The sequence below is a fragment of the Mercurialis annua genome, linkage group LG2 (genome assembly GCF_937616625.2).
Source record: "Mercurialis annua linkage group LG2, ddMerAnnu1.2, whole genome shotgun sequence".
Classification (NCBI taxonomy): domain Eukaryota; kingdom Viridiplantae; phylum Streptophyta; class Magnoliopsida; order Malpighiales; family Euphorbiaceae; genus Mercurialis; species Mercurialis annua.
Window position 1 is genome coordinate 50,212,561 of NC_065571.1, and position 27,646 is coordinate 50,240,206.

Genomic DNA, 27,646 nt, shown 5'->3' on the forward strand with positions numbered 1-27,646 from the left:
AAAAAAATATTCCATGCGAATTAAGATTAGATGGATAATGAAAGATGAAGAAAAGCATTAGTCTCAAAACTTGGATCACAGCTATAAACAAGAAACTGATAATAATTTCTTGGTGGTCAACATAAAAATATGGTCCTATAAGCTAAATTAAGAAATCAATTTAGGAATTTAATGTACCCAAAAAATAATATAAAGACGCGTAATGTGGGACCAAAAAAAACAAGATGGGCATTGCTAAAAATGTGTTGATGAAACCTCCCATGGTTTAAATGGCCCTATGATAATGTCATTTTGTTGGATTTTATTATATGCATCATCACATGCTCAAACATATAATTCATTGAACAATCAACAAAAGTTCGATAAATATTTTGCAATTGGATAATGACATTTCGAAGTTTGTGTGTGCAAATAAGTCCTTAATAAACGTTTTGTGTGTCATCTCATTTTCTTTGCTGCCTCTCACCTTGCATCTACACATGTTTTCATCTATTTTTTTCTTTTCTTGTTTTCTTTTCAGGGGTTTTGTTCACGTTCTTAAGTTGAATGTCAAATCTCTTGCACTATAAAAAAAAAGGGAAAAATGACAAAATCAATCATCAATTTTATTATAGGTTGTAATTTTAACACAAATTTTGACGATTGAAGACACAAACTATCCATTATTCTTACCATCAAAGTTACTCTTTTTACACAAACACGAATGAGGATATAATTGCAATAAATTTTAAAAAATAGGATAAAATCGTAAAAACATATATAAAAAATAATTATAAGAATTAACAAAGGCAGAGATTTAAATTTAAATAGCATCTAATATTTGTTGAATTTTTTTCCATAACAAATGACGGAACCATGGGACCTAGGTCTGAGCAAGAATCGAACCAGAGCGAAAAATCGAACCGAGCCAAACTTCGTTGTTTGGTTAGATTTTTGGTGAAAATGGTTTGATTCGGTTTGTACTTTAGGTAAAGTTTGGTGTTTGATGTTCAATTTGATTTGGGTGTTTTGAAAATCAAAAAACCAAAAAAACCGAACTTAAATATAAAATATATATATATATTAAAAATAATATACATTTATACTTACATTTATATATTTTTTTGTCTCTATACCTTAATTATTGTTGATATATGAGTTAATAATCGTTATTTAGACATATATGAAAGTTTATTAGACTCTAATTATTTAATATTTGAATTAACTTTAATATAAAAAATTAATCAAATTCGGTTTTGACCTACTGAACCGTACCGAACTGAAATTTTTGGTTCGACACGGTTTGTTTTTTTTTCCTCCAAATTAAAAGTTCGGTTTGGTTTGGAAATTTTTTAAACCAAAAATAAAAAAAAATCAAAAAATTTCAATCGAACTGAATCGACTGATGCTCACCCTTGATGGGATCCATGGCACGTGAAGTTGCCTTCCCATATATTGCATATTGCGATTTGCCTTTTTAATATAATCTTGACTCTATCACTATTCGTAACTAACATAAAGAGATATGGTGACTTTGTATACAATTGTGAGGACTAACCGTTCAATTTATTAAGTCTAATAATATTAAATATAATTAGATAGAGGTATTCCCTATAGTTTATATTTTATAAACTAATAAAATATAAACTAATAGTTAAATAATTCCGATCAATACTTCGATTAACATTTTCAATAGATAAAAGAGTGACAGTTTGTTGAGAATTTCGTTGAAGTGGCAACATTTAGTGATTAGTCAAATAAGTTAAAGAAATAATGATATTAGGGGTGGTGTGATTGTAGGCTTAACGCGGTCTTATTAGAAGTTGGATGTGATAGAAAATGTAGTTTAGAGAGTGATTCCCGCACTCTATGGGATTTCAAATTGCAGCTTCTTTTGATTTTTGCTGCCACACTATTCTCTCGTTTTCTTGATCATTACCTTTCCAATCAACATAGAAAAAAGAGTCATTTATGCCCCTGAACTTTGACTATAGAATCAAATAAACTCTCAACATTCAAAAAGATGCAAATATGTCCCCAGTGTGTTAAAGAAATGGACAATTTGATCTCGATTTTGACGCATAAATGAGTTGCGGGTATGGTTGTCAAAATTGGAGGCCCGCTTGTCTATTTTTTAAGATGTTAGAGGCGCATTCGGACCTTTCAAGACGTTTAGGACTTATTTGATTCTGAAATTAACCTTAAAGATATAAATAACCGTTTTCCTATTAAAATATCATTTCCAACTGCATATTTAGTCATTTATCCTAAAAAAATATATTATAAAGTTATCATTTTGAGCTTTGTAAACTAGTTATAAAATTAAGTTATGTTCTTCTTTTGATTGATTTCAAAAGTAGGAATCAAAATCAAATTGACCGATCGAATAGATTGAATTAATTAAATTTAGATATTTAAATAAGATTTAGTTATTATCCAATTTGATTATTAAAATTGCAATTCAACCAAACCGATATATATATATTAATTTTTGGGCGTTTGCCACTAAAATAGAAGTGTATTTCTCTTATCAAACACGCAAATTTAATATTAAGATAACTGATCAGTTATCACCGAACTGAACCGATTTTTTTTAATTTCATTCAATACAACTTCAATTTTTGTAAAATTGATAAATTTAGGGTGAAATATTAGTAGGGGACTGAACTGACCGATACTAATCGCTCTTCAAAAGCACTTTATATAATGGCGGGACCAGAAAATTTATTAGAGGGGATTGAGTTTTTTTTACCGAACAGTTTGGCTTTCGTTTTTTTTTTATAAATCAAATAGTATATTATTTAACTGTTTTTTTTATTTTTTTAGCTAAACAATAAATTATTTGATCTAATTTGAATAAAAAATTATCATGCTTTTTGTAAAACTAAAAAGAACTATAATTTTTTTCGATTAATTCCGTTAAATTATCGATTTATATGTTCAATTTTTTTTTATTTAAAAAATTAATTGATAAAAAGTTTACTTTGAGAGTTTAATTTTTATTTATAATATCTAAAGGGTTGAATGAACCTTTAATCAAAAAATTCATAATATTTAAAGGATTAACACTCGTCGTATTTTTCCGCAGAGGAGGGTCGGCAGACCCCCTAAATCCGCCCTTGTCTTAATATACCAATCTTACATTTAAAAAATTTGTATATATCTAAAAGAGAACTGATATCGTAATTTAGAAAAGTAAGAAAAACAATCAATTTTTTGTATACTAAAGAATAAAGTTGGGAATCTTGGGATATGAATCATATGATAAAGGATAGCACTATAGAAATGGAGCAGCTTTAAGTGAAGGATAATTTTAGAGCAAAATGTCAACTCGAATCCTCGATTTATATTAGATAATTCACTTTCAACTATTTTAATTAATATTCATAAAAAAAAACTATTTTAATCAACATGATGATAAAATATATTTTGGATCAAATAAGAATAAAATTAACGATGTGAACACATTTAAAGATCATATTTGTTTAATTTTATTTTTAATTTGTATGAAAATAGAGAATATTGTCTTTAATTTATCCAAAATTAAATATATCTTGTTTATTGATCCAAATTATTAAAAATAGATTATTTGATCCCGAGTCTTTATGCAAGTACTAGATTGGCTCTTTATTAGATAATTTTAAGGATAGTCATCTAGTTCAATAGCTTAACATTTTTATTTTTATTTTTTCAAAAATAGAATCTATTGATGAAGATTAAATTACAAAAAAATAATCATATAACAAAAATAATATACGATCTCTCAACTTTTAATCTAAAATACTAACAAATAAAATAATATACAAGCAATAAGTAAATCGAAAGAACGGCGAATCTGAAAATAGATTCCGCATATTTTGACCGAACGAGAAACAAGAGTTCTATTGGAGCGGGTACTTGGATTTGTCCTTTTTTCGGATAGACCGGCCACATACATGATCCGCTTGATCCGTTAAAATTTAGTATTTCTGATCATCTTTGTTAATGAGATTCTTGGAAATTAGATCAACAAATTTTAGATCTACAAAAAATTGACTCTAAAACTCAAACAATCACTAAAGACTTTTTATCGATTTAAGAAAACAAATCATAAAATAAACATACAAGCATAAAAAATTATTTTAAGAAAAGATAAAATCTATAATGGATAAATAAATTTCATATCGAAGAGATTTTGTTGAAAAGAAGATTAAAAACTATTATTTATTATTTATGGGTGAGGAGGAGGTGATTTTCGATTAAAATCGGAAAATCGCCTTCTTCCACCTTTTAAAAGATGAAGATGAAGAGGAGTTTTTTTAGAGAAAAGGGAGAGTACAATTTTTTGAGAGAGAAGTAAATTTTTTTATAATAAACTGATTCCATTCCATACAAGTCAAGTTTAATTTAACTATGTTATTTATTTACTTCCCCGAGCTTTAATTACGATGGAAATGATATTATTTAAATTATTAGACTTTCTTTTTTTAAGTTAGTGTTTTTAGTTTGGCCTAATTACTTAAAAAAATCTCCACCTTATAACATTTATTCGTTTATACCCTGGTCTAGGAAAAGTTTATTTGTACCCTTTTTTTGATTTTTCATTTTCGTCTCTACCCTAACGAGCTAATTTGACCTCTTTTTATTTGAAAAAATAGTCAAAATGATTCTTTATATTTAGCTTATATTCTAATTACACATTAATATTATTAATCATTTATTATGTTTTCAACCTATAATTAATTTGATTTTCAAAATTTTACATTTTAGGATACAGATGAAAACAAAAAAATCAAAAAAAAGTATAAATGAACTTTTTAATACGTGAGGATTTAAACGGAAAAATATTATAAAGTGGGGGTGTTTTAAGTAATTAGGCCTTTTAGTTTTGTCTTTCACTCTTTGTGAATGAGCTCATATAATCATCGTTTATTAAAAAAATTGAATAATTATACAACGCAACGGTTGCGCACGTCATTCGTGCAACAAACCAATGAGGCGTTAGCCATGTGCAAATGTTTAATGACAAAAAAATAAAAAAAAAATAAAGATTCCCTATCGCAAATGTTTATTGACTTGTTGTAAAAATAACGTGGCACATCCGTTGTGTGAGATAAACACTCAAAAAAAATTCATAATAAAAAACTACAAAGTCATTTTCGGGCTATGTGCTTGGTAAAACTAAATTGAATACGCAAATTAATATTATTGTTGTGTTTGTTTTCAAATACGCGTAGTGTTGTAATCTAATACTACTGTAGTAGAATGTGTATCATGTCACGTACCTCAAAGATGATCATATTTCTTGTATCAGATACTTCACATTTTAAACTAAAAGTCACGCATTGAAATATGGGAGAGTTCTACAATTTCTAGGCGGAATTATTAATATAAAAAATTAACATTAATATAGTGATGTTATAAATTTTACTTTTTTTTATCTAAAATTATTATTTCAATAAAAAAATACATATTGTGCAATCACGTACTTCTCAAGTTGTGCATACCTTAAAACTCTCTTTTTCTTATAAAGTTTTGGGGCAACATTTTGTGACCTAACTTACATTTATTTCTGATTAATCTTAATTTCTCATATGCTATACTGTTAACAGACACTGTGAGGCATGGAGTCAAATGCGGATATAAATAATACGATATAACATGAACATGTCGACACATATATTTTTGTTTAAAATAAAAAAACAGTATAAACAATAACAAAGGGAAATCATAAAATGGTCCAAAATCAGATAAGTTTTCTGAAACACATATTTTTTAGGTACGCTTTTTTTCACACGTTATGTCTAAATATATTATACAGCTTGAACAAGCAGACACATATATTTTATTTAGAATAAGAAACAATATAAACAGAAAGAAAGGGAAATTATAAAGATAAAATCGGATAATTTTTTTAAAATACATATTTGTAAGTACGCTTCTTGATTTCACTTTATGTCTAAATATATTCTCTTTATACACTTCGTATCAGACATATCAAAAATGAATTCGCGATGAATCTTTTATAGAAAAAAAAAATGCGTAAAAGTGAATTACTTTTTTTTAGATACTGTATATTTTTAAAAACACTAAGATATTTTTTTGAATAATTTTGAGATTTTCCTAAGAAGAATATGAACTTGCATTACAAGAATTTCTGTTAATTCTTTTTTACAAGAATCTGAAATAAATCGGCCCATATTGCTTTATTGTGATCTGTAGGCTAGAATATGGCCCGTAAAGCCCTATAATCATCTATGATGAGTCCATTCTGAAATGGGTTAATATAAAGATAGGCCCATAACAATCTATAATGTTCAATAAGAAGTTAAAGCCGATTTCGCATTACATTAGTCCAATTAGAGGTGGACATGGGCTGGGTCAGTCTGTGAACCGGCCCAGAATCGGCCCGGTCAAATTTGGTCCGGAACCGGACTAAAACCGGTCCGGAACCGTACAAAGGAAGGTTCCAGGCCGATTCCAAATTGGTTGAACCGTAAACTGACGGTTTTTGATCGGAATCGGCGATTTAAGAGTCGAACCCGTTGATAAAAAATATATATTATATCTTTATCATATAATATATTTACTTTTGCAATAAAACATATGTTATATTTGTTTTAGTTAAATTTTTGGTTAATATTTTAATTATAAAAAAAAATTATTTTCTTATAATACTATCTCTGTGAGTTATTTTATTATTAAATTACATTTTTTAGTAGTTAAATTTTAATTTTATTTTTAATTTTTTTAAATCGTCTTAAACCGGAATCGAAACGGGAATCGGAACCGTCCGGTTCAGAACCGTCATAGAACCGTCTATTAGGCGGTTCCGGACCGGTTCCGAACCGTTATGAAACCGTCTCTTAGGCGGTTCCGAACCGGTTCCATTTTTTCTTAAAATAGTGACTCGGCGGTTCCGAATCGGAACTGCCGGGCCGGGTTATAAACCGTGGCCATCTCTAAGTCCAATGGTCTAGTAGAGTTAATGAGAATGAGCTTTAGGCAAAACCCATACGGAGGCCCCTCTACTTTACTGATTTTATTCGAGAGGTCCCTACTCCAAAGTTCTTCACGTTCGGGTCCTTGTACTTGACAAAATCCAATTTGCACACCCTTAAGCTAACGGAAAATGGAAAGTGAAGTTCACTCTCCGTTAATTAATAGAAAACAGTGACGTGGCATTCCTTTCCATATATTAAAATCTACGTGGCATCAATTTTGAGGACTTATTTCATACAAAATCACAATTTGATAAAATAAGTGTAAAACAAAATATATATGATGGCAAACATATCATTTTGCCATCATCTTCTTTATTTGGCAGGTCTCTGTATTATTCTCAAACTTCTGAGGTTAAACCCATGAACACCAAGTCCACCAACTTTTTGGTTGCGCTTATTCATTATAAAGCAAACCCATTTTACTCAATTTATTAACAGGGGTTGAGTTTGTATAATTTCAAGCTAAAGTAGTAACACTCTTTTTCTCCCATTTTAGTTATCGCTGCAACAAAAGCCATAGCTTTAAGCAATTAAACAGAAAATCATATTTTAACAGATTTTACACAATTTGAGAATTCCCAGAAAGCTCCTATGGCTCACATTTGTTGAGATCCAATTCAGCAGTGTAATATGGCGATAGTGCTCCATATTATATAGCTCAAGAAGAAAACCCAGTTCAACAAATTTGAAGAAAACATATAATATTCTATTATTCTAAGTTTCTATCAATACCCACATATCAGAATGTTAAAAGATTGAAGATTTATATAGAGACGAAAACAAGAGAAAAGATTTAGAGGAAGAGAAAAGATGGGTTAGATTATGGGGTTTTATGGGGATTTGATGAAATGAGTGGGCAAAGGGTTAAAAGGGAAAAATGAAATGATTCATGCGAACTGGATTTTGTGGAGATTTAAAAGAAGTTTTTGTTTTTGGTGAAGAAGATGAAGTGGAGAAGAAAAATAAAACACAGTCGTTTTATGTGAATTACAAATTCAGAGAAAAAAGGAAAAAAATACTTTAGAGGTTCCTTAATTTATATGTATTTTATACATTTTTATAGGGATTAAAAGTTAAAAAAGTGAGACTAATTTCTTTTCACAATCTCATTTAACGCAAGTGAACTTCACTTGCCATTTTCCGTTAGTTTAAGGGTGTTAAAATTGGAATTTGTCAAGTACAGGGACTCAAAGGTGAAGAACTTTGGAGTAGGGACCTCTCGAATAAAACTGGTAAAGTAAAGGGGTCTCCGTATGGGTTTTGTCTGAGCTTTAAGGTCTGACAATAATACCTATTTTTGTTGGAAAATATGTTAAAAAAACTCATTTTTTAACTTTATTTGTCAAAATTACTCTAATTTTAAATACTAATTTGTTTACTCTATTTTTTAATATCTTTATTCGTACTATTTTACTTATTTTCCGGAAGCCATTTTACATTGGAAATGGAGCAAAATAAATAATCCCGCATGGATAGTGTGAGACGTTTTGGTAGGAGTTTAACGTTATAATTTTGGAATTAAATTTTATAATATTTTTTTTTGGGAAAAGGGGCAAATATGCCCATATCGTTTAGGGTATAGAGCAAATATGCCCTCTTTGAATTTCGGATCTCAATTAAGCCCCTAACGTTTTAAAATCATACCATATAAGCCCCTCTATATAACAGCGTCAACAAAACGTTACTTTCGGTCCACGTGGAATGTCCATGTCATATTCCACGTAGCTAAAAGGGGGCAAATTTGCCCTTATGGTTTAAGACGGGAGCAGATATGTCCCTATGGTTTACGGAAGGAGTAAATAGGCCCTTTATAAATTTCTGATCTCAATTAAGCCCTTAACGTTTCAAAATCAGCACATCCAAACCCCTTTATCTAATATTGTTAACGAAACGCTCTATAATGTTACTTCATGCTTACATCTGTTTGTTGTCTGTTTTGAACCCACCTGGATTTGATGACATACATGTGATGTGTTTGTTAGCTCGAACCTATCTAGATTCGAATCGACAAATAGAGATGGTTGTAAATTGATGTGACAGATGGAAAAAGACGTGGTAAATATGGTGGATAACCAACAAAAGAAAGGAGAAGAGTCGAAGAGAATTATATAATATAAAAAAGGGTTAAGAATGTCTCTAAACTTTTATTTGAAAAATAAAATGATTTTTAAATTATGTGAATTTTTTATCCGAGATATTAAATGATATGGATATTCCACGTAACCATGTAATGACATATAATGTTTCGTAAACGATGGTAGACAAAGGAGTTTAGATGTGCTGATTTTAAAACTTCAGGGGGTTAATTGAGATAGAAAATTCATAAAGGGCTTATTTGCTTCCACTCTTAACTATAGGAGCATATTTGCTCTCATCTTAAACCATAAGGACATATTTGCTTCTGTTTGGCCACGTGGAATATAATATGGACATTCCACGTAGGCAGAAACTAACGTTTCATTAACGCTGTTACACAGAGGGGCTTATATGATCTGATTCTGAAATGTTAAGGGCTTAATTGAGATCCTAAATTCAAAGAGGGTCTACTTGCTCCATACCCTAAACGATAAGGGCATATTTGCCTCTTTTCCCTATTTTTTTAACGTAATTTTTAAAGATTCCTTTTTGTTAAGTTGATGATAATGTCTAATATACCCTTGTAATGTCCACATTATTACACAGACAAGCCAACAGAACAAAAAACACAACACGTAAGAGTTCGATTCAAAAAGACTGCGAGTAATTAAGGAAATCAGTTAGCTATAAGCATCAGGTAACCAACATTCGGCTTGTTTTAATTGAACTCATCGCCCCAGTTCCCGATCTTTTTTTCTCATTTTCCTCGCTCTTATCGCCACTCCACAAAATCACAAGTTCTTTACTTTTTAGATCAGTTTTAATCTAATTCGTTTGAATTTTGTAATTTTTCTTGATTTTAGATATGGGTTCCTCTTCAATGCTTTCTTTAGCTACTACTGTTACTCCAATTTCTTCTAAGGTAATTAGTTTTAGTATTATCAATTTCATTTCTTCCCCTCTATTTTCTTTTATCATGATTCTGTTTATCTTTCAAGATTAGTGTAGCTTTTTCTGCTGATCACAGCTAATTAGTGTAATTTTCTGTATAGGGGAAGATTAGGCTTGGTAATGGCAATGTTGGTGCTCGGTTTAATACTAAGAAGAAGATTAATCCTTTCATCAGGACCCAGGTATGGTTAATCTTGAAGTTTTTAACTTTTTCCCATTAGTATTTCTGCATTATTGTTTAAATGATAGTTTTGCATTCTTTGTTTATGACATTTGTAATGTTTTGAAGTGTTTGGATGAAGTGTAGATCAGTGTAATTGATCTGAGTTTTTTCTTCTTTTTTGTTTCATTTAATTCCGCAGTCTTCCGGGAGGATTACTATGACTGCTGCTGTCAATGTTTCGCGTTTTGAGGGTATAACAATGGCGCCCCCTGATCCAATTCTTGGAGTATCAGAAGCTTTTAGAGCTGATAATGATGCGAAGAAGCTCAATCTTGGAGTTGGGGCTTACCGAACTGAAGAGCTACAGCCGTATGTGCTTAATGTTGTTAAGAAGGTTTGATTTCTTTTTCGTTTCAGTTTGCTACTTGTTTCCTTTTTTAATTCATTTCTCTGAGGTGTTTTTTTTTGTCATTTCTTAGGCCGAGAACCTTATGCTCGAGAGAGGTGATAACAAAGAGGTATCTAATTGTCTTACATTTGTGGCTAATAGCTTTAAAACACGTAGGTCTAACTTTTCTCATATTGGTTACGATATCTAGTACCTCGCAATTGAAGGTCTGGCTGCATTCAACAAGGCTACTGCAGAGCTATTGTTCGGAGCTGATAACCCAGTGATAAATCAACAAAGAGTATGTCAATGTATAAGATTTTGTATTTTATGGAAGATACTCATTTGCATTCCCTACCATGAAGTTTTTATTGATAGATTATTTTTATTTCTTATTTGATTTTCTAACTTGGCGAATAATTATCAGGTTGCAACAGTCCAAGGTCTTTCAGGCACTGGTTCTCTTAGATTAGCTGCAGCTCTCATTGAGCGATATTTTCCTGGGGCAAAAGTTCTGATATCATCTCCAACTTGGGGTGTGTAATATTACTCACTTGTACCTTCTTTTTTGTGTCATATGCATAAAGGTTAGTAGGACTTATTTATTATTTTGCAGGTAATCACAAGAATATTTTCAATGATGCTAAAGTCCCATGGTCTGAATATCGATACTACGATCCCAGGACTGTTGGTTTGGATTTCGAGGGGATGATATCAGACATAAAGGTTGGTCTAATGCTGATACTCCTGACTTAGTTTTGAAGGATGGTCATGAGACTGTTTAATGCACTACCAGTGCTTGTTTGTAGTTCATTGTCCTGCTGCTGTAAATATAGAAATTAAAGTGAAAAATGATAAAATGTTAATAAAATCCTAGTTGCATACAAGTATCATCTATGGTTTGTTTAAATAATTAAGGAACTTAGTTTAATGATTTGCGATATATGGTTATTTTGATTTTTGCTTTTGTCTCAGTCGTTGGTCCGTAATTTCAGCTTTAGAATCAATAATGTCTCTAATTCATGCATTTGATTTATTACAGGCAGCCCCAGAAGGATCATTTATTTTGCTTCATGGCTGTGCTCACAACCCAACCGGTATAGATCCAACCCCTGAACAGTGGGAAAAGATTGCTGATGTCATTCAAGAGAAGAACCACATTCCATTTTTCGACGTGGCATACCAGGTGCATGTTGCAGAATTTTGTTGGTTATTGTCATGATGAATGTGCTTTGCGTGTGTATTAGGTGTATTAATTGTTTCACTTCATTTACCATTTTTTTCTTACATTATTTGTAATGACAGTTAAACCCAACTGATCAACGTTTTTCAGGGATTTGCTAGTGGAAGTCTTGATGCTGATGCAGGATCAGTTAGGCTGTTTGCTGCACGTGGGATGGAGCTTCTGGTTGCTCAATCATACAGCAAAAATTTGGGTCTATATGCGGAAAGGATTGGAGCAATCAATGTGGTCTGTTCATCAGCAGATGCTGCAACTAGGTGCAATAGATTCTACTTGAGTTTGGGATATCATCCTCTTGCATCAATATTTTTGCTTATGTGATTTTATTGCAAAACAATAATAATTTTCAGGGTCAAGAGCCAACTGAAAAGGCTTGCACGGCCAATGTACTCAAATCCTCCAGTTCATGGGGCTAGAATAGTTGCAAATGTTGTTGGGGATCCGACTCTCTTCAACGAATGGAAAGATGAGATGGAAATGATGGCTGGAAGAATTAAAGGAGTGAGGCAGAAACTATACGATAGTCTTTGTGCAAAAGATAAGAGTGGCAAAGATTGGTCTTTTATACTCAAGCAGATCGGCATGTTCTCGTTCACCGGCTTAAACAAAACTCAGGTAATTTCCGTGGATTTTGACCTCATATCTTATCGCTTGCATAAGTTATATAGTCGTTTTTTTGCAACATGTCATCTACTCTACGATTTTTAAAGGGAATTTATAACACATCGCTTCGTGTCAAATTGATGCAATTGATATGTTTTACGTGGCATCGGATGCCACTGGTTTCAAATGACTTTGTGCATGTCTTTGTGAACTATGTGTCTTTTGTTTCCTCTGATAGTTTTTATAATACAATTTCTGTATACAGAGTGATAATATGACAGATAAGTGGCATATTTACATGACAAAAGACGGAAGAATATCTCTGGCTGGATTATCTCTGGCGAAATGTGAATACCTTGCAGATGCTATTATTGACTCATACCACAATGTCAGCTGAATCGATGATGGAGCTTAAGATATACTTCATAGTAGAAGCAAATCATTGAAATTTTTTGGTGAGTTCAATGTTTGACTTGATTTTAGAATCTTGTAATAAATTTGAAGCTGCAATGTCTTCGGAAAACGCTTGTACTGAAGTTTTAACTACCCAACAGTGCCTTACACTTACAGGTTGATAAAAGGGTTATTTGCAATTAAAAGCTCAACTTCTCACCCATTTAGATATTTAAGCACGACATTTGAAAGATGGCGACCTACAACTCCCCCTTTAATATTATTTAGTATTTTTGTCATAAGTTGGCATCAATTTGTTTCTGTCGAGGCGCCGTTGTTTTATGAGGGAAAAATGCTTTTGGATTAAATATGCCAAACACTGAGAGGTGAGGCTGTGGGGTACTAACCTTTAAATATCGTATTTAAATTGCTAAAAATGTGAAAAGTTAACTTTTATTTGCAAATAATGCCTCAATAAAAATATCCCACAAGAAAATTCTAGTGTATGCAAGTTATTATTTGCACTTTGGGAAGTGGACATGAAATGTGAGAATGCTATATTTGATTAAATATTGAATTTACAAATGCTGAACAAAATTCCAATGATCTTTGGTTCACCTGGATAAACCATCTTCAATCTAAATAACCAAAACTCTAAAAGATGATGTGCATCATAACAGAACCCGTCTTCTTGATGTTTAGCCGCTCAGATAGGTGCAGGCTGAGTGTTGAGTCTTAGGGTTCCTCCAAGCTCGAGAGGAATCAACGGAATAAGAGAATACACAACATCTGTTATTAGAGGACGGTATGTCGGTTCCGGTTGAACACATAACACAGCCACCGCAGCAACCTGCACAGGTTTCATTTCTTTACCACAATCATCCCCAAAACAAGTTACTATATTTAAGACATTCACCAAGTTCGATTCGATCACGAACCTGGAACAAGTATTTTTCGTCGACAGTATCCTTGATCATGGGATCCACAATGTTTGGAAGTGAGGCTCTGTTAGTTAGCTGAGGCATGGCCTGCATTTAAGAACATCATCTAACCATTAATTATCATGAATTTAAATTCGGAATGATACCAAAACAAAGTCATGCTAGAGAAGAATGCACATAATACCCATGTTACAATAGATTGGCAATGAGCTGGTGCCAATTTTTCCACAGGCCGCCGTCCTAGTAGAAGCTCCAAAAGCACCACCCCGAAAGCATAGACATCGCTCTTTTCCGTCAGCTCCCCTACATTATTTTACCAAAATAAAAGATTAAAATAATTCATTCAATTCAATGTAATATTATTATCTTTGATTAGGAGGGCCCACCAAACCGAATTAACTGGAAACATCAAACTAAAAAAAATGGTTGGTTCGGGTTTGTATATTATAAATTTTATTAAAAATTGGGTTGGTTCAATTTAAAATTTTAAAAATCTAAAAAACCAAAAAAAAAAAATCAAACTATAAAAATATATCACAGTTTCTATAAAAATACCATTATTTTACAAAAAAATAATACTATTTCCTTATGTTTTAAAATGCTAAAATGAATAATACATAGTAATTTAACTTAGGTTTGATTTCTAACTTTGATATCTTTTATTATTTTTTTCTCTAATTTTTTTAATCTTTAAATTTTAAAAATAATAATTGTTTTTCTATTTCGGTAAAACCGAACCGAACCAAATTTTATCCCAAGATTTGGTTTGATTTTTAATTTCTTAAAATACTGATCGGTTTGGACATTGTTACTTTCACCAAACCGAAAACCCGTTTGCACAGTCCTGATCAAGATTTATGTGCATATGCTAGGCAGTGGCAATGCATGTGAACTAGGGAACACTAGTTATATTATTGTCTAAGCTCCCATCATCTCATTAAATAATGCAATTATGCAAGTCACAAAGAGTCTTAAATTAATATTTTGTGGCATCTGGTTAGGTTAACATAAGTATATTTTATATCTTATAGTCAATTAGTAACGTTCTACCCAAGTTATATATCTATTAATGAAAAGTTAACAATATTATCATCAGCATACCATCCAACATATACTCTGGAGCTACATAACCAACTGTGCCTGAAAGCTTCAGCTTGCTCCGGTTATGTGAGTTATCGGCTACAGCGAGACCAAAGTCTGATAGCTGAAACAGGATAATGAGCTAGAGAGTGAACTTGAAGGATCAAAATTGATGTGAATTAAAATCATGTGATACTATTTGTAGGGTTATTCACATATAAAGCCACGAACTATACACGTTTTTGCAATTTAATATACCAATAACTTCTTCTTGGTAAACTGAGACACCAATTGAAAATTTGGTGAAGATTGATGACGGGAACCAAATTTTTAAAACGGTGCATTTTTAACAATTTTCACCAGATCAATATATCGATTTGCTAAAAAATGGTAGTTGATGTATATAGTTACCAACTTCTATGAAACGTGACTAAATTGTAAAAACGTGTATAGTTCGTGAATTTATATTATAAATAAATATTATTTAAATTATGAGGATTAGAGACATAAGTACATCAATAGATGATTTCAGATTCTTTTTTACCTTGGCATTGAAGTTGGAATCTAAGAGTATATTAGAAGATTTCAGATCTCTATGTATCACTGCTGGTTTACAAAATTCATGAAGATATTCTAATCCTCTGGTCAGCAGTAAAAGAAACTTAATAAGTACAAATAATTAACAATCCCAAGAAATTAAATTATTGGCAAATAAGCTCACCTTGCAGTATCAAGAGCAATTTTTAGCCTCATATGCCAGCTTAATGAAGATCCACCAGAGGGTCCTATTCATTTTCAAATCAACAAAAAAATTAAATTTTCAAAAAATATATAACTTAATCTACTATAAATCAATTTCCAATAAAGTGAAGAGTAAAATGAGGAAAATGTATCACCATGCAGAAGGTCTTCAAGGGACCCATTTGGCATCAATTCATAAACAATGAAACCCATCTCTTCATGTACACTATAACCCATAAGGGAAATAATGTTTGGATGATTCATTTTGCTTAGTAATTCCACCTCATTCTGCCATTCCAACCAATAAATCAACACCAAAATGAAATAAATGAGCTAATTATAAGTAGGGGTGTGAAGAAGCTGAGCCGAGCCTGAATTATACCAAGCTCGAATGTGTTATACAAGTGAATTCAAATGAGTTTACATTCTCAAATTCGGGTTCAAGTTCGAACAACATTCAAGCTATCCGAGCTGAACTCGATCAAATTCGAGTTCAATTAAGGACAAATTATAGAATAGATTAGATCTTTTTTCACCATGTTAAATATAGAATCCAACAAATTAAAATGATATATATTCATAAAGTGTAAAAAGTCAATGTAGTAGGAAAATACTTATATATATATAAGATATTCGTTTAGACTCGGAAGCAAAACGAGTCTCTTTATCTGGTATTCAAAGCTCGGCTCGAGATTAGACTCAAGTAGCTCGACTTTGACTCAAATTTTTCGAGTCGATTTGAGTTTTTTTCGGAGTGATCTCGAGTAACTCACAAGTAGCTCAACTTCTTTACACACCTATCTATAATCAAAGCAAAGCAAAAACAATGAGCAATTCAACATTGACAAACTGAAAATACCTCAAATTCTCTATGTGCATCATCACCTACACAGTCTAGTTTCTTGACTGCAACATGCTTATCATTTTCCAAAACAGCTTTATAAACATATCCAAATCCACCAATACCCAATAAATTTTCATCTCCAAAACTTTTTGTTCCTTTCTCTAGCACCTTATAATCAATGAAAGGAGCAGATCCTCTGTTACTAATTATCCTCAGTGAACTAAATTTACCCAAGAATGGTGTTAATGTTAGCCCTTTCTCATTATCTACAAAACATTCAGTAACCAAAACCAACCATTAGCCAAATTTGAACATAAAATTAGCAAATTGAGAGTTCATGAAAAATAAGAGTACCTGAGGCATGTGCATTTTTCTTTCTTTGAGAGAATCTCCAAAAATAAATGCAGCAACCAAATATAGAAGAGAGGACAATTAAGGCAAAAATTCCACAAGCAACAATAAGCAAAATGGCTACTTTTTTGTCTAACTTCATTTTATGGTGGTCATCTTCTTCCATTCCCAGTTGCAATTGAACTCCTGGTAATGATAAAGCCATAAAATCAAGCTAAAGATAAAATCTTTTTCAAAAAATAATAGAATCCCAAAAGTAATTATTTTGACATTCTACCATATATAGAGCAAACAAATCAAAAAGGTAACATCTTTATCAACAATTAAACTATTACTTTTGCATTTGATAGTCATATTAGAAAAGTTAATGCCTTACTAGGTAGCACGGATAATTCATTCACTCAACGGAAATATTTTGGACATTTGACATTCCGGACACGAAATTTCATTTTTAAAACCTTAAAATAACACTGTTTCGCCGTGTTCTTCCTCCGAGTGTCTCATATTTCCGTATCCGTAACCGTGCTACCTAGATGCCTTGTCATTGGCCAACTCAAAAGGATGCAAAATTTGTGTGAACTGAAAAGAAGAGAGAGAAGCAAATAGTACCTGGAGAGAAGGCGGCCATGGAAGCAGAGACTGGAGAAGAAGATGGTGGAGAAACAAAAGGGCGGTCTTCTAAAACAGTAGCAAATGCTAAAGAGAAGTGAAAAATTAAAGAAGGTAAATATATGCAAAGAAGCTCCATTGTTTGTTTGTTTGTTTGTTTGTGTTAACAATTTGAAAAAAGTAAACACATTATGAAATTTGTGGGATCAAGAAAAGTTAGAGATAATCAAAATCTTGAAAACCCCATGAAGCATTATGGGATTTTAAGATGGTTAAAGTTTTTTGTTTTTTTTGGGATCTTTTGTAGTTCTTGGAGTAGTTGTGTTTTTTTTTTGAATGTTTTGTCTTTGTTTAAAAGAAAGAAAAGGGAGCTTTTTAACTGATTTGAATATTTTAAGACTGCAAAAGGCAAAGAGAAAAGTTAATTTAAGTGTTGGAGTGGGGACAAGTTCATACCAATCATGTGGTCTTATTGTATTTTGAAAATAAAATTTATGTAAGAAAGAAAAAAACTGTGAATTGTGAAAGCCAGCTGCTTTCTTCTCATCACTAAGTTTTTTGAATTGAAGTGATTTTCTTTTTTTTGTTTTGAAAGATTATGAGATTTCACATTCATGGCTCCATCATGAATCTTTTCTTGAAAGAAAAATTGCAATAAAACTACATCATTGAATTACTAGTTTGTTCGTAGGGATGTGTAAAACCGAATCAAATTGAATAACGGAGTTTAACTAATTAATCAGGTTAATTCGGTTTGATAATATGAAAAAATTTAGATTTTTGATTCAGTTTGATTTTAGACATAATGATATTCAATTAAAGTTTAGTACAAATCATGCTGAAAAACCAAATGACTCGACTTATTTAATTTGATTGAAATAAATTCACATTCAATTCGTCTGATTTTGAAAACATTCAAATTTTGATTTGATTCTAGATAAATTATTTGTGTGGTTTCAACTTTAAATATTTTATGGGTGTGTTATATTAAAATCTAATGCAACAAATATGTTGCGTTAACATGTAAAATATTTCTTATAGTTACATATATTTTAAATTTGTATTGATTAATTAAATAAAAAAATTATCGATAATAAAAAAATATGTTGTATAATGACATAATTATTTTTTGTAAATAGTCACATAAATTCTGATGTTTGTAAACGTATTTTTTATTTTAATAAATGTCTATTTTTCCCCCTAAAAACAAGTGGAACTAGCTTAGCCTTAAAGTGAATATTTTCGGATTGTAATTCCCTCAAATTCAAATGAATTTGAAGGATGTTCACAATCTATACTGTTTAATGAATAATGTAAATTAATAAAGTATAATTTTAATTAAATTAATCTACACCGTTCATTTTACAATAAACGGTGTAATTCGTGAACATAATTTCCTCAAATTTAAAATTAATTTGGAGGAATCCTAATCCAATATCTTCAACTACAAAAATAGCAATTAAGATGCATTTCTTTGAGAAAAAAAGATGCATTTCTATTTATTAAGATGAAAGGAAGACCCAAATGGGGTTTTATGCCACCGACTGCAACCAATTATTGAAAAAACATTGCCCTAATTTCTTCTAAACTTGTCATTTTCACAATAATTCTCACATTATAGCTTCAAAATCAATAATTAGACAACCAAAAAGATCTCTAAATGGGGAAATTGAAAATGAAAAATGTCACGTGTTAGGTATATAGTGTGATTGAGAGTAAGCAGTTCAAAACAGGTCACAGTCATTAGATTATCGAGTGAGATTAGCACTTCAAAAACAAAATTAACAGAACCAATTAGACTATTGATCAGACCCCGCCATGTTGGTCCTATCATAATATATTACATGTGAAATTATATGTTGTACTGTAGTATCATTTTTATAACAAACCAATACAATATAGGAAATTGTTTATTACTATCTTCGATCTATAAAATATAAATGAAGTTAAGTTTCGATAAACTGGAACTTAAAAGTAAAAAACTAGATTTTATTAACTTTTATTTACATCATTAATTTAAGGGTTAATTACATATAAAATCATCAACTTTACACGAATTCTCAAAAATAACACGACCTTTAAAACGTGTCAATTCATGTCATCACCTTTCATTTCTTTTCAAAAACAACATGGACACGTTTTTAAATAAAATTTTGCTAACTTGGACACCCAATGAAATTGTCATGTGTCATGTCACGTCAGCAAAAACGCCACTAAAAATATGCACATGTTGTTTTTGACAAGAAATGAAAGGCGGTGCCCTGAATTGCCACGTTTTAAAGGTCGTGTTATTTTTGCAATTTCGTGTAAAGGTAGTGCTTTTATATGTAATTAACCCTTAATTTAATTATCTAACTATTCAATATTTTATTATTTATATATTTCTGAACTAATTATTTTGTAGAACAAAAATTTAAGTTATTATTAATTTTTATATCGAATGAAATGATAATTAAAAAAATAAAAAAAATAGTAAAAAAAATCTCAAATTAATTATTCAAGTAAAAAAATAAATTTATATTTGTATTTTATAATTCAAATAAAACGTACATATATTTTTACACAATCAAAATTGTGTAAAAGTGATTATAATACTCTAATGTAGTACTCACTCCGTTCCAAATTAATAGGCACTATTTTGTTTTTCTTTATCTTAAATTATAGACAGTCATTTGTTGCTTAAATGATAAAATTGCACAGATACCCTCCTTGATTATACTATATTACATTAAAAAGAGAACAAACACCATTAAGACTAATAACAGGTTTCTTGGCAAATCGAAAGAAGAATTATTTAAATACCCCGCTCAACGGGAATATAGTTCTACGACGTTGTGTTAAGTTTACGGGATCCATATCATAGATTTTTCTTTATTTTTCGATTATTTTTTTCTTAACTTGGATTGTTGTTTAGTAATTGGTTGTTCAAATTTAGAAGATCATTTTGAGCTCTTTGTAATATGACTTTCATAATTTGTATATTTGTCTTCATCAATACGTTCTAGCTTTGATAAAAAAAAACACTAATTAAATAAGGTTAAGTGTGATATGTTTTTATGAAATTACTCATTTTATTTAAATTTACTAAAAAATTTAATACTTGTATTTGTCCTAAACTGCCTATCAATTTAAGACGGATGGAGTATTATTTTAGGAAAAAAGAGTCATTTATATGCTCTTACGGTTTGACTCTATATCAAATAAACCCTTATCGTTCGGACTAGTTCAAATATGCCTTTAACATCTCAAAAAGTGGACAACATAACCCCCATTTTGATGCATAAATGAGACGTTGGAAATCTGATTGTCAAAATCAGAAAGTTTAGTCGATCATTTTTTTAGGACGCTAGGAACGTATTTAAACCTCTTAAAACGTAGAAAGCTTACTTAATTTTAGAATCAAGGATACAAATACATATATTGCCCATTATTTTATTTATAAAACTGACGGGCACAACTGATAAGTAAAACAATTACTCGTAATAAACCCTGCTCTATCCCTTATGTGGATAAGAGGGAGCACATATTGAAAATTTATTGAAGGTATTTAGAGAAGTGTCAGAAGCAACGACTGTGGCATCGTTCCATCATATTGGCGAATTCGGAGATATATTCAACGTAAACGGTGTGTATGACGTGAATAGCGGATTTACACATATTTATAAAAAGTAATATATATATATATATATATATATATATATATATATATATATATATATATATATATATATATATATATATATATATATATATATATATATATTGTTTCTATACCTTTGACTGCAGTAGTGTAATTTCTATTTCTGTTTTTAAAAAAAAAAAATCGTCATCATACCAATCTGCTGTTGAACAATCAGTTGGGTCCCAGTCAGTGAAGCATGTAGTCAATGATCCAATGGTGAGTAGTATTTTGTCTAATTTATCAAGACTTTTATTTTTCAAGAGAAGTAGTTGATAGGTTGCACAAAACTGTTGCTCACCTTTGGTAATAAATTTAATGTTAACTAATAAAAAAACATCTATAATTAAATCCATCATAAATTCAAAATATGTGCTAATTGATCATCATTTACAAGTTAAAAAGAACAAATTGTTACTTAAATCTTTATCTAAAGCAATCCTCTCACTGTATATTTTAAATTGGTCGACATTACAAACTAAAATTAGTGATAGAATCGGAATTTTTTTTCAGTCATAACAATTCTAAATTCACTATAAATGCTACTTTATTTTTTAAAATTTCAGACATTAACCTGAATTAAAACCTATCCAAATTTCTTGATAGTTCTGCTCCTGAATGCAGAAGCCGGAGTTCCACCGACACCGTGCAACGTCTCTGGTTGCATGTGGAGAGGACGATCCTTGAATCAAAACTATACTAGCTAATTTTGATGTGTTTCACATGCAATTACTATCTTCAATTTTTTGTGTGTGGAACAGCACACGTAATAAGTAATTTTAAAATCAAAAAATTGTGATTTTGACCTTTCCTATACTTATGTAGGAAACTGAGAGAATTTTTAAAATTATAATTATTATTATTTCAAATATCCGTGCTGTATTTTGTCTGAAAATCATTTGAATTAAATACATTATTAACGTATCATAAATTTGCAAATGCTATAACTTAAAGACATCGCGCTTTTGAAAAATTATACTAATGCAATTTCAAGAGATTTTACAATTTTGTTATAGTTGATCACTTTAATCACATGTTGAGCTAATATGGTTGAGACATACAAAATGTATGCAATGCCTTAATTAATTTTGTATCAATAATTAATAAAGTTGGATTTTTTTTCTTTCTTTAGCTCTGGTAAGGCAGTTGAATCAAAAGATAACATGTATTAAAATTTGATTACCTAATATCAAATACTAGTAAAAACTCCATGATTTCTACCAAACCTGTCCAATAATCCATTTTCAAAGAACATTCCCTTTTGTTTGATATCATCAATGAAAACATATCATTGGAAAAAAAAAACTTTTGACTAATTAATACAAGAATAATTTTAGCACGATTTTTTTATTTTGACAATTTGAAATACGAACTATCATTTTTTTGCAATACAAAACACAAAGCAATTTTTCAATAAGAAATATAGATGTGGACACCGAAATTGTTATATATATATATATATATATTGGAGTCCACATCGATATTTTTTATCAAAAATTGATCGATAATTCAAATTACAAAATTTTGATAATTTGTATTTTAAATTATCAAAGTTAAAAATTCGTGTTAAACCAATCAAAGTTAAAAATTCTTAACATTCATGATTTGATGTTGAAGATCTCAAGTGTTCATCATTTCTCCTAAACCAATAAATAATAGTAATACAATAAACTTACATATCAAAACAGTTGTGTCAACTAAATCACATTCTGCTCACGCATCAATGTTTCAATCTTTTCGATGTCCTCTGGAGTGTCAACACCGTGTGCGTCGTGATCGACCTTTATTACCTGCAATAACAAACAGAGTTCTCTCTTTTGATCAATTCTATAGCAACATCCAAGAGAAGAAAAAAAAAGTATGTAAAAAGTTAATCTTAAGCACAATGGTAAGTGAAATTTACAGTACCTTCATTTTATACCCATTCTCGAGAACTTTAAGCTGCTCTAGGTCCTCTTCTAGTTGCAGTGGAGTAGACTGAAGCTCTGGATATATCTTTAGAAACTTTGCATCATAACTCTGTTCAAACATATATAATATGATCTTATAAGACAATGGACAAACAAAAGCTACACAGCCTCAAAACCACCCGAATGTGTCATACCTGAATTCCAAGATGAAGCAAGTATGGAAAATTTGGATTGACTTTCCCAGATCTGTATCAACAAATCTAATAAGCAAGTAACGAGAAAAACTAAAAGAAAATACACATCAAATCTACCCTTATATCAAACTCACTTATTGTAAGGAATAAGTCCCCTTGAAAAGTAGATAGCATAACCTAGATTATCCACCACACATTTCACTCGGTTGGGGTCAAATGCATCTTCAGGCTTTAAAGATGTTACTGCAGTGCTAAAAACTGCATCTGGGGATGCCTGTACACATTTGTAAATTTCATCAAGCAAGTTAACAAATATTACAATGAGATAATATAGCAACTCAAACACAACTTCATAGCAAATATACTTTAATTCTATGTTCAATATTAAGTTTAAAATTTGCTGGTTGTCTGCAAAATAGTTGTTTAATGCGTGATAGTTATATGCAATTAAGTAAATGGACAGGTAAGCTAACTATTTTTACCTGCAGTGCTTTGACAATTCCATCAATTATCTCAGGGTCAATGAGAGGCTCATCTCCCTGAATATTGACAACCACATCGTATTTCTTTTCTAGTTTTCCAAGTGCTTCATTGCATCGTTCAGTACCTATACACTAATGCAAATTATAGCTACGGAAAAAATTAAACCAAATTATAATACACCTAATCAATGACAATAACTTACCATTTTGACAAGATTCTGAAGTCATTATCACACTTGCCCCAAATCCACGACAGCATTCTGCAATTCTTTCATCATCTGTTGCCACAACTGCATCAGCAACAAACAATGAATGAGATCAAAATACAAAGTATAGATAAAATTTATGTGCAAGCACATACACATCAGAGACAAAAAAGAGAGTAGTGATAAACATATATTATTAAAGATGCACTCAGGTACTACAAATGATAGCCCCAAGTTGTTTCACGAGCAGATTACAAAATCTCACTCGACAATCTTTATGGCCTTTACATTGGCCCCCGAGAAAAAATAACACTAAAAGCTCTACAATAGCTAAAATAAACATGTGAAAAACCTCAACATTAAATAAAACACACGAGGAGAAAAGATGAAAGAACTCGGCTGTTTTCTCCATCTCTGATCTGACTAAAATCTTTGATTCGCTTGATCAAGATATTAAGACTGCTAGAGTTATTGTTTTATTAGAGTTAGAGTTAGAGCTAAAGAGGAAGGGGGAATTCAGTCTCAATCCTAACATATAATTTTCCATACAAGGCGAATGCGTGTCATAACCCGGTTTGACACCCTTAGTTTATGTGATTAGGGCACCATCATTTTTTCATCTGGCTGACAACAGCGATTTGTTTTATAAATAAAGTGATATTTTCAATTCTCAAGGTATGTGTATTACTTCAACTCTCTTCTCTCTATCTAAAGAATGGATAAACAAAACACCAAAGCAAAAATGTAACAAGTCCAAAACATAAACAATCTTGTAGGTAAATCAAAGCCATATTTCTTTGAGCATGCCGATTAGATGCATTATGATGTAATTATAAACGAGTAAAAGGTGAATAGCATTGAAACTTTTGATTAATAAAATGAGAGAGACAAAAAAAAAAGAAGTAAAAGAACAATACAACAATAGCAGTTTAGCTGCAGCCCAAAAATGTAGTTCAGAGACAAAAAAAACAATTTAGCCATTGTGCCTTGCAAGTGAATATGAAGTAGAAAATTATTGCATCATTTCCATATAAAAACTAAATGAAGCTCAGGTCATTTGATTTACCTATGTTATCCAAAGTAGTTGCCAGTTTGGCCCTTTCCCAAGTCCTCTGTACATTAACAAAACCATGAGTTAAAATAACTTGTAATGCAAAAGCAGCTTAAACACTAAACAGAGAACTGCTATCATGATCCATAGTCCATACAATATCGGAACAGTTATGAGTCAGATCTTGCAATTGGTCTGGGTGATCCATGAATACAGCGAGTATAACATTAACATTCACGTTGCTGTTACTGTAATCATATGAACAAAATAATGCCTCTAAATGGGAATCATGAAATTCAGTTGCCTTAGTTACTAAAGATGAACACGCCTTCTTGTGTGTTTCTTGAAGCCATGGCTCCAATTTTGAAGCAATTTGGCATAGGATTTTCCATCAAATATGCTATCATACTTGACCTAGTAGTAGAGAAAACATCAAAGATCAAGAGTATATATGTTCAAATCTTAGTTCAAATACCTCAAATAAGTACTGTTGGCCCGATATTTTTATTATACAAATTTCTAAATAGTCCCTAAGAGACAACATGCTTATCAGCGATCTTGTAAGTAAACCGGGTAAAAAGTAGAAGGTTTACATCTTTTTTCCGCAAGGCATCATCTCAATCTCAATTAATGATCTGACTCGTGTTTTAGATAATGGACCACCAATCATGTTAACTAACATTTCTCAAAAAAATTAAAGTCCAACTAAGTTCAAAATCCAGATCACATTTAAAATCAGATTATTATACCTTCAACAAACAAGCCTATGCATACAAAAGTTAGATATAACTCATACAAAATTATTTGAAAAATTCAAAGCACAGCAAACACATACCTGGATCATGGGTTTCCCCAAGATATGGACCAGAGGCTTGCCTTGAAATCGAGAGGAAGCAAATCGAGCAGGTATGATGCCTATGACTCGGCTTCGAAACTTTTTGGATCTAGTCAAATAAGTTCGAGCACCAATAGCCACAGCAATAGCAGCCCCAGCCACAATACTATGCAAAATCCATGTTTTGGCCGATGAGGACCCGGATGATGACGACGAATCAGATGAGCAGATTGACATTAGCCTTGTATCTTCCTTTTTATCCTTATCTCAGGAATCTAACCTGGACTCTCTGGGCTAGATACTAAAATGAAACAAAGAAACAAATATAATTAGTAGTTAAAGGGAAAAAAACAATTAAAAAAAAAGCGTATCAGAACTAATTAGGAAAAAAAATAACTATGCAATTTGTAAGCATACCCAAAAATCTACAATAAGCAAGTCCAAAATTCCAACACCAGAAGTCTAAAGCATGGGCTAATTAACTAAGTGGAGTCAAATCAGAACACTATAAGGCATGAACTTGACTTGGTCCCAAAATTTGAAGTTTGAAACTAGAGTTAGAGTTTGGGAAATATGTCTATTGAACAGAAACTACTAGAGGGTTTAAATTGACTCTTTATGTGGAATTAGATGGCCATCAAGCATGTGTTTTGGAGCTCAAACTTGAGCAGACAGAATATTCAAGCTTGTAATTGAGGTTATAAGTAATCTTTACATAAATACAAGTGCAGATGTGACATGAATATATCAAGACAAATCCAGCCAATAGCCGTCATCAAGTTCTATTGTTATAAATAACTTGCAACTATAAGAATGAAAAAAGAGCAAGTAAACAAAAACAAGTAATATGATGCATATAATTACAATGAAAGTTAACAGTAATACTCAATCAAAATCAATCAATTCAAAACGCATTAAAAAAGGGATTTGACATTGTTTTATAAGTCTCAGTTTCAATACATCAGTTACATACTAATTGCATTATTCCAGTAAGCTAATTTAATATACAAAAACCAACCTCACAGTTTCAGTGGCTTGAAATTGTAAACTAATCACTAAGCTATTATAACAAGATTATCGCCCGTTGATGGTAAATTTTAACTATTTAGGTAATGCACAAACAAAATTTCATTTATAATCAAACTCAAAATTCAGATTCAACAAACAAAATTCCACTAAACTAAAACCCTCTCTCACTTAATTTTGATCTTACATTTCAAGATCTTCAACGGATAATAAGAAACGAAAATCAATAGCTGATCATCACAAAAGAAAACTTTGATCCGATATGGTTACCACATTGGTGATTGGCCTCCTTGAACGTGAAGAATCTCTCGCATTTTTCTTCTAAAACTGTAGAGTTATGCACAAATTGTAAACAAAAATTACCTGATTGAAAATCAATAGCTGATCTTGATAAAAAAAAATATAGATTATGTTCGATTTAGATACCTTGGAAAATCTGGGAGAGTAGAGTGTGAGATTTTTCTACTAGCGGGAGCAAAGAGACGTTTATATAAAAAGAAAGTGTGCGATCTGACTAGGAGTGTAAGCCGCTCAATTTCGCTTATGAGCTAATTGAAACTCAGCTCGATACAAATGATTAAAGTACGATCCCGATTTGTTTATATATTTATATATTATTATCTTAGATATTTAATATTTAATTTATATAAATAGTATATATCATTTAAATTTATTTATAAAAGAGTGTAATATTTAAGTTTTGATTGAGGTATTGGATAATTTAGTTTTGATTTAAATTTATTAAATAAAAATGAGATTTTATTAAACTTGTTTAGTTTGTGAGCTTTTGATAAATTTAAAATATATTTAATATATAGATTTAAAATTCAACTCGAAATAAACGAGCCAATTTTTTAAAAAAATTAATACTCAACTCATATACACAACTAGATATAGTGGCACATCGTCACTTCAAAA

General features: G+C 30.9%; 3 protein-coding genes across 9 annotated transcripts; 1 reads left to right on the top strand and 2 right to left on the bottom strand.

The window, feature by feature from the left end:
* The first annotated feature begins 9,648 nt into the window (after window positions 1-9,648).
* LOC126667728 (aspartate aminotransferase, chloroplastic) lies at window positions 9,649-13,002 on the top strand. Of its 2 annotated transcripts, XM_050360782.2 has the most exons (12): window positions 9,649-9,735; window positions 9,902-9,960; window positions 10,091-10,171; window positions 10,352-10,546; window positions 10,632-10,670; window positions 10,752-10,841; window positions 10,968-11,076; window positions 11,157-11,266; window positions 11,583-11,726; window positions 11,874-12,040; window positions 12,134-12,398; window positions 12,652-13,002. In XM_050360782.2, exons 2-12 carry the CDS (start codon window positions 9,904-9,906, stop codon window positions 12,781-12,783), a joined length of 1,389 nt encoding a protein of 462 aa, XP_050216739.1. In that variant the 5' UTR covers window positions 9,649-9,735; window positions 9,902-9,903; the 3' UTR covers window positions 12,784-13,002. The 2 variants fall into 2 exon arrangements, with proteins under 2 accessions (XP_050216739.1, XP_050216740.1); XM_050360783.2 differs by lacking the exon at window positions 9,649-9,735 and having other exon boundaries at window positions 9,755-9,960.
* A 214-nt stretch (window positions 13,003-13,216) lies between these two features.
* Window positions 13,217-17,701, bottom strand: LOC126667729 (probable receptor-like protein kinase At1g80640). 2 transcript variants are annotated; one of them, XM_050360784.2, is made up of 10 exons: window positions 17,346-17,701; window positions 16,740-16,922; window positions 16,401-16,651; window positions 15,697-15,829; window positions 15,522-15,585; window positions 15,345-15,441; window positions 14,822-14,924; window positions 13,905-14,023; window positions 13,718-13,807; window positions 13,217-13,629 (listed from the first exon to the last, which is right to left on the bottom strand). In XM_050360784.2, the coding sequence occupies exons 1-10, from the start codon at window positions 17,482-17,484 to the stop codon at window positions 13,486-13,488; spliced, it is 1,323 nt and encodes a 440-aa protein (XP_050216741.1). In that variant the 5' UTR covers window positions 17,485-17,701; the 3' UTR covers window positions 13,217-13,485. The 2 variants fall into 2 exon arrangements, with proteins under 2 accessions (XP_050216741.1, XP_050216742.1); XM_050360785.2 differs by lacking the exon at window positions 17,346-17,701 and adding an exon at window positions 17,113-17,237.
* Window positions 17,702-21,613: 3,912 nt separating this feature from the next.
* LOC126669899 (3-deoxy-manno-octulosonate cytidylyltransferase, mitochondrial) lies at window positions 21,614-27,304 on the bottom strand. Of its 5 annotated transcripts, XM_050363540.2 has the most exons (11): window positions 27,155-27,304; window positions 26,916-27,055; window positions 25,703-26,003; window positions 24,883-24,928; window positions 23,814-23,900; window positions 23,611-23,735; window positions 23,263-23,402; window positions 23,129-23,180; window positions 22,933-23,043; window positions 22,701-22,814; window positions 21,614-21,718 (listed from the first exon to the last, which is right to left on the bottom strand). In XM_050363540.2, exons 3-10 carry the CDS (start codon window positions 25,937-25,939, stop codon window positions 22,722-22,724), a joined length of 891 nt encoding a protein of 296 aa, XP_050219497.1. In that variant the 5' UTR covers window positions 25,940-26,003; window positions 26,916-27,055; window positions 27,155-27,304; the 3' UTR covers window positions 21,614-21,718; window positions 22,701-22,721. The 5 variants fall into 5 exon arrangements, with proteins under 5 accessions (XP_050219497.1, XP_050219498.1, XP_050219495.1 ...); XM_050363541.2 differs by lacking the exon at window positions 21,614-21,718 and having other exon boundaries at window positions 22,591-22,814; window positions 26,999-27,055; XM_050363538.2 differs by lacking the exon at window positions 21,614-21,718 and having other exon boundaries at window positions 22,591-22,814.
* Between the last annotated feature and the right edge of the window lie 342 nt (window positions 27,305-27,646).

What these genes read in the sequence shown, in the direction of transcription:
- LOC126667728 (XM_050360782.2), top strand. Translation starts at nt 9,904, where the DNA reads ATGGGTTCCTCTTCAATGCTTTCTTTAGCTACTACTGTTACTCCAATT. An exon ending in GGATGATATCAGACATAAAG is followed by an intron (nt 11,267 to 11,582) that starts GTTGGTCTAATG and finishes GATTTATTACAG; the next exon opens with GCAGCCCCAGAAGGATCATT. An exon ending in TCAGCAGATGCTGCAACTAG is followed by an intron (nt 12,041 to 12,133) that starts GTGCAATAGATT and finishes AATAATTTTCAG; the next exon opens with GGTCAAGAGCCAACTGAAAA.
- LOC126667729 (XM_050360784.2), bottom strand. Translation starts at nt 17,484, where the DNA reads ATGGAGCTTCTTTGCATATATTTACCTTCTTTAATTTTTCACTTCTCT. An exon ending in GAAAAATGCACATGCCTCAG is followed by an intron (nt 16,652 to 16,739) that starts GTACTCTTATTT and finishes AATGTTTTGTAG; the next exon opens with ATAATGAGAAAGGGCTAACA. An exon ending in ATTGCTCTTGATACTGCAAG is followed by an intron (nt 15,442 to 15,521) that starts GTGAGCTTATTT and finishes ACTGCTGACCAG; the next exon opens with AGGATTAGAATATCTTCATG.
- LOC126669899 (XM_050363540.2), bottom strand. Translation starts at nt 25,939, where the DNA reads ATGTCAATCTGCTCATCTGATTCGTCGTCATCATCCGGGTCCTCATCG. An exon ending in TGGGGAAACCCATGATCCAG is followed by an intron (nt 24,929 to 25,702) that starts GTATGTGTTTGC and finishes GTTAATGTACAG; the next exon opens with AGGACTTGGGAAAGGGCCAA. An exon ending in TTCAGAATCTTGTCAAAATG is followed by an intron (nt 23,736 to 23,813) that starts GTAAGTTATTGT and finishes ATTAGTGTATAG; the next exon opens with GTACTGAACGATGCAATGAA.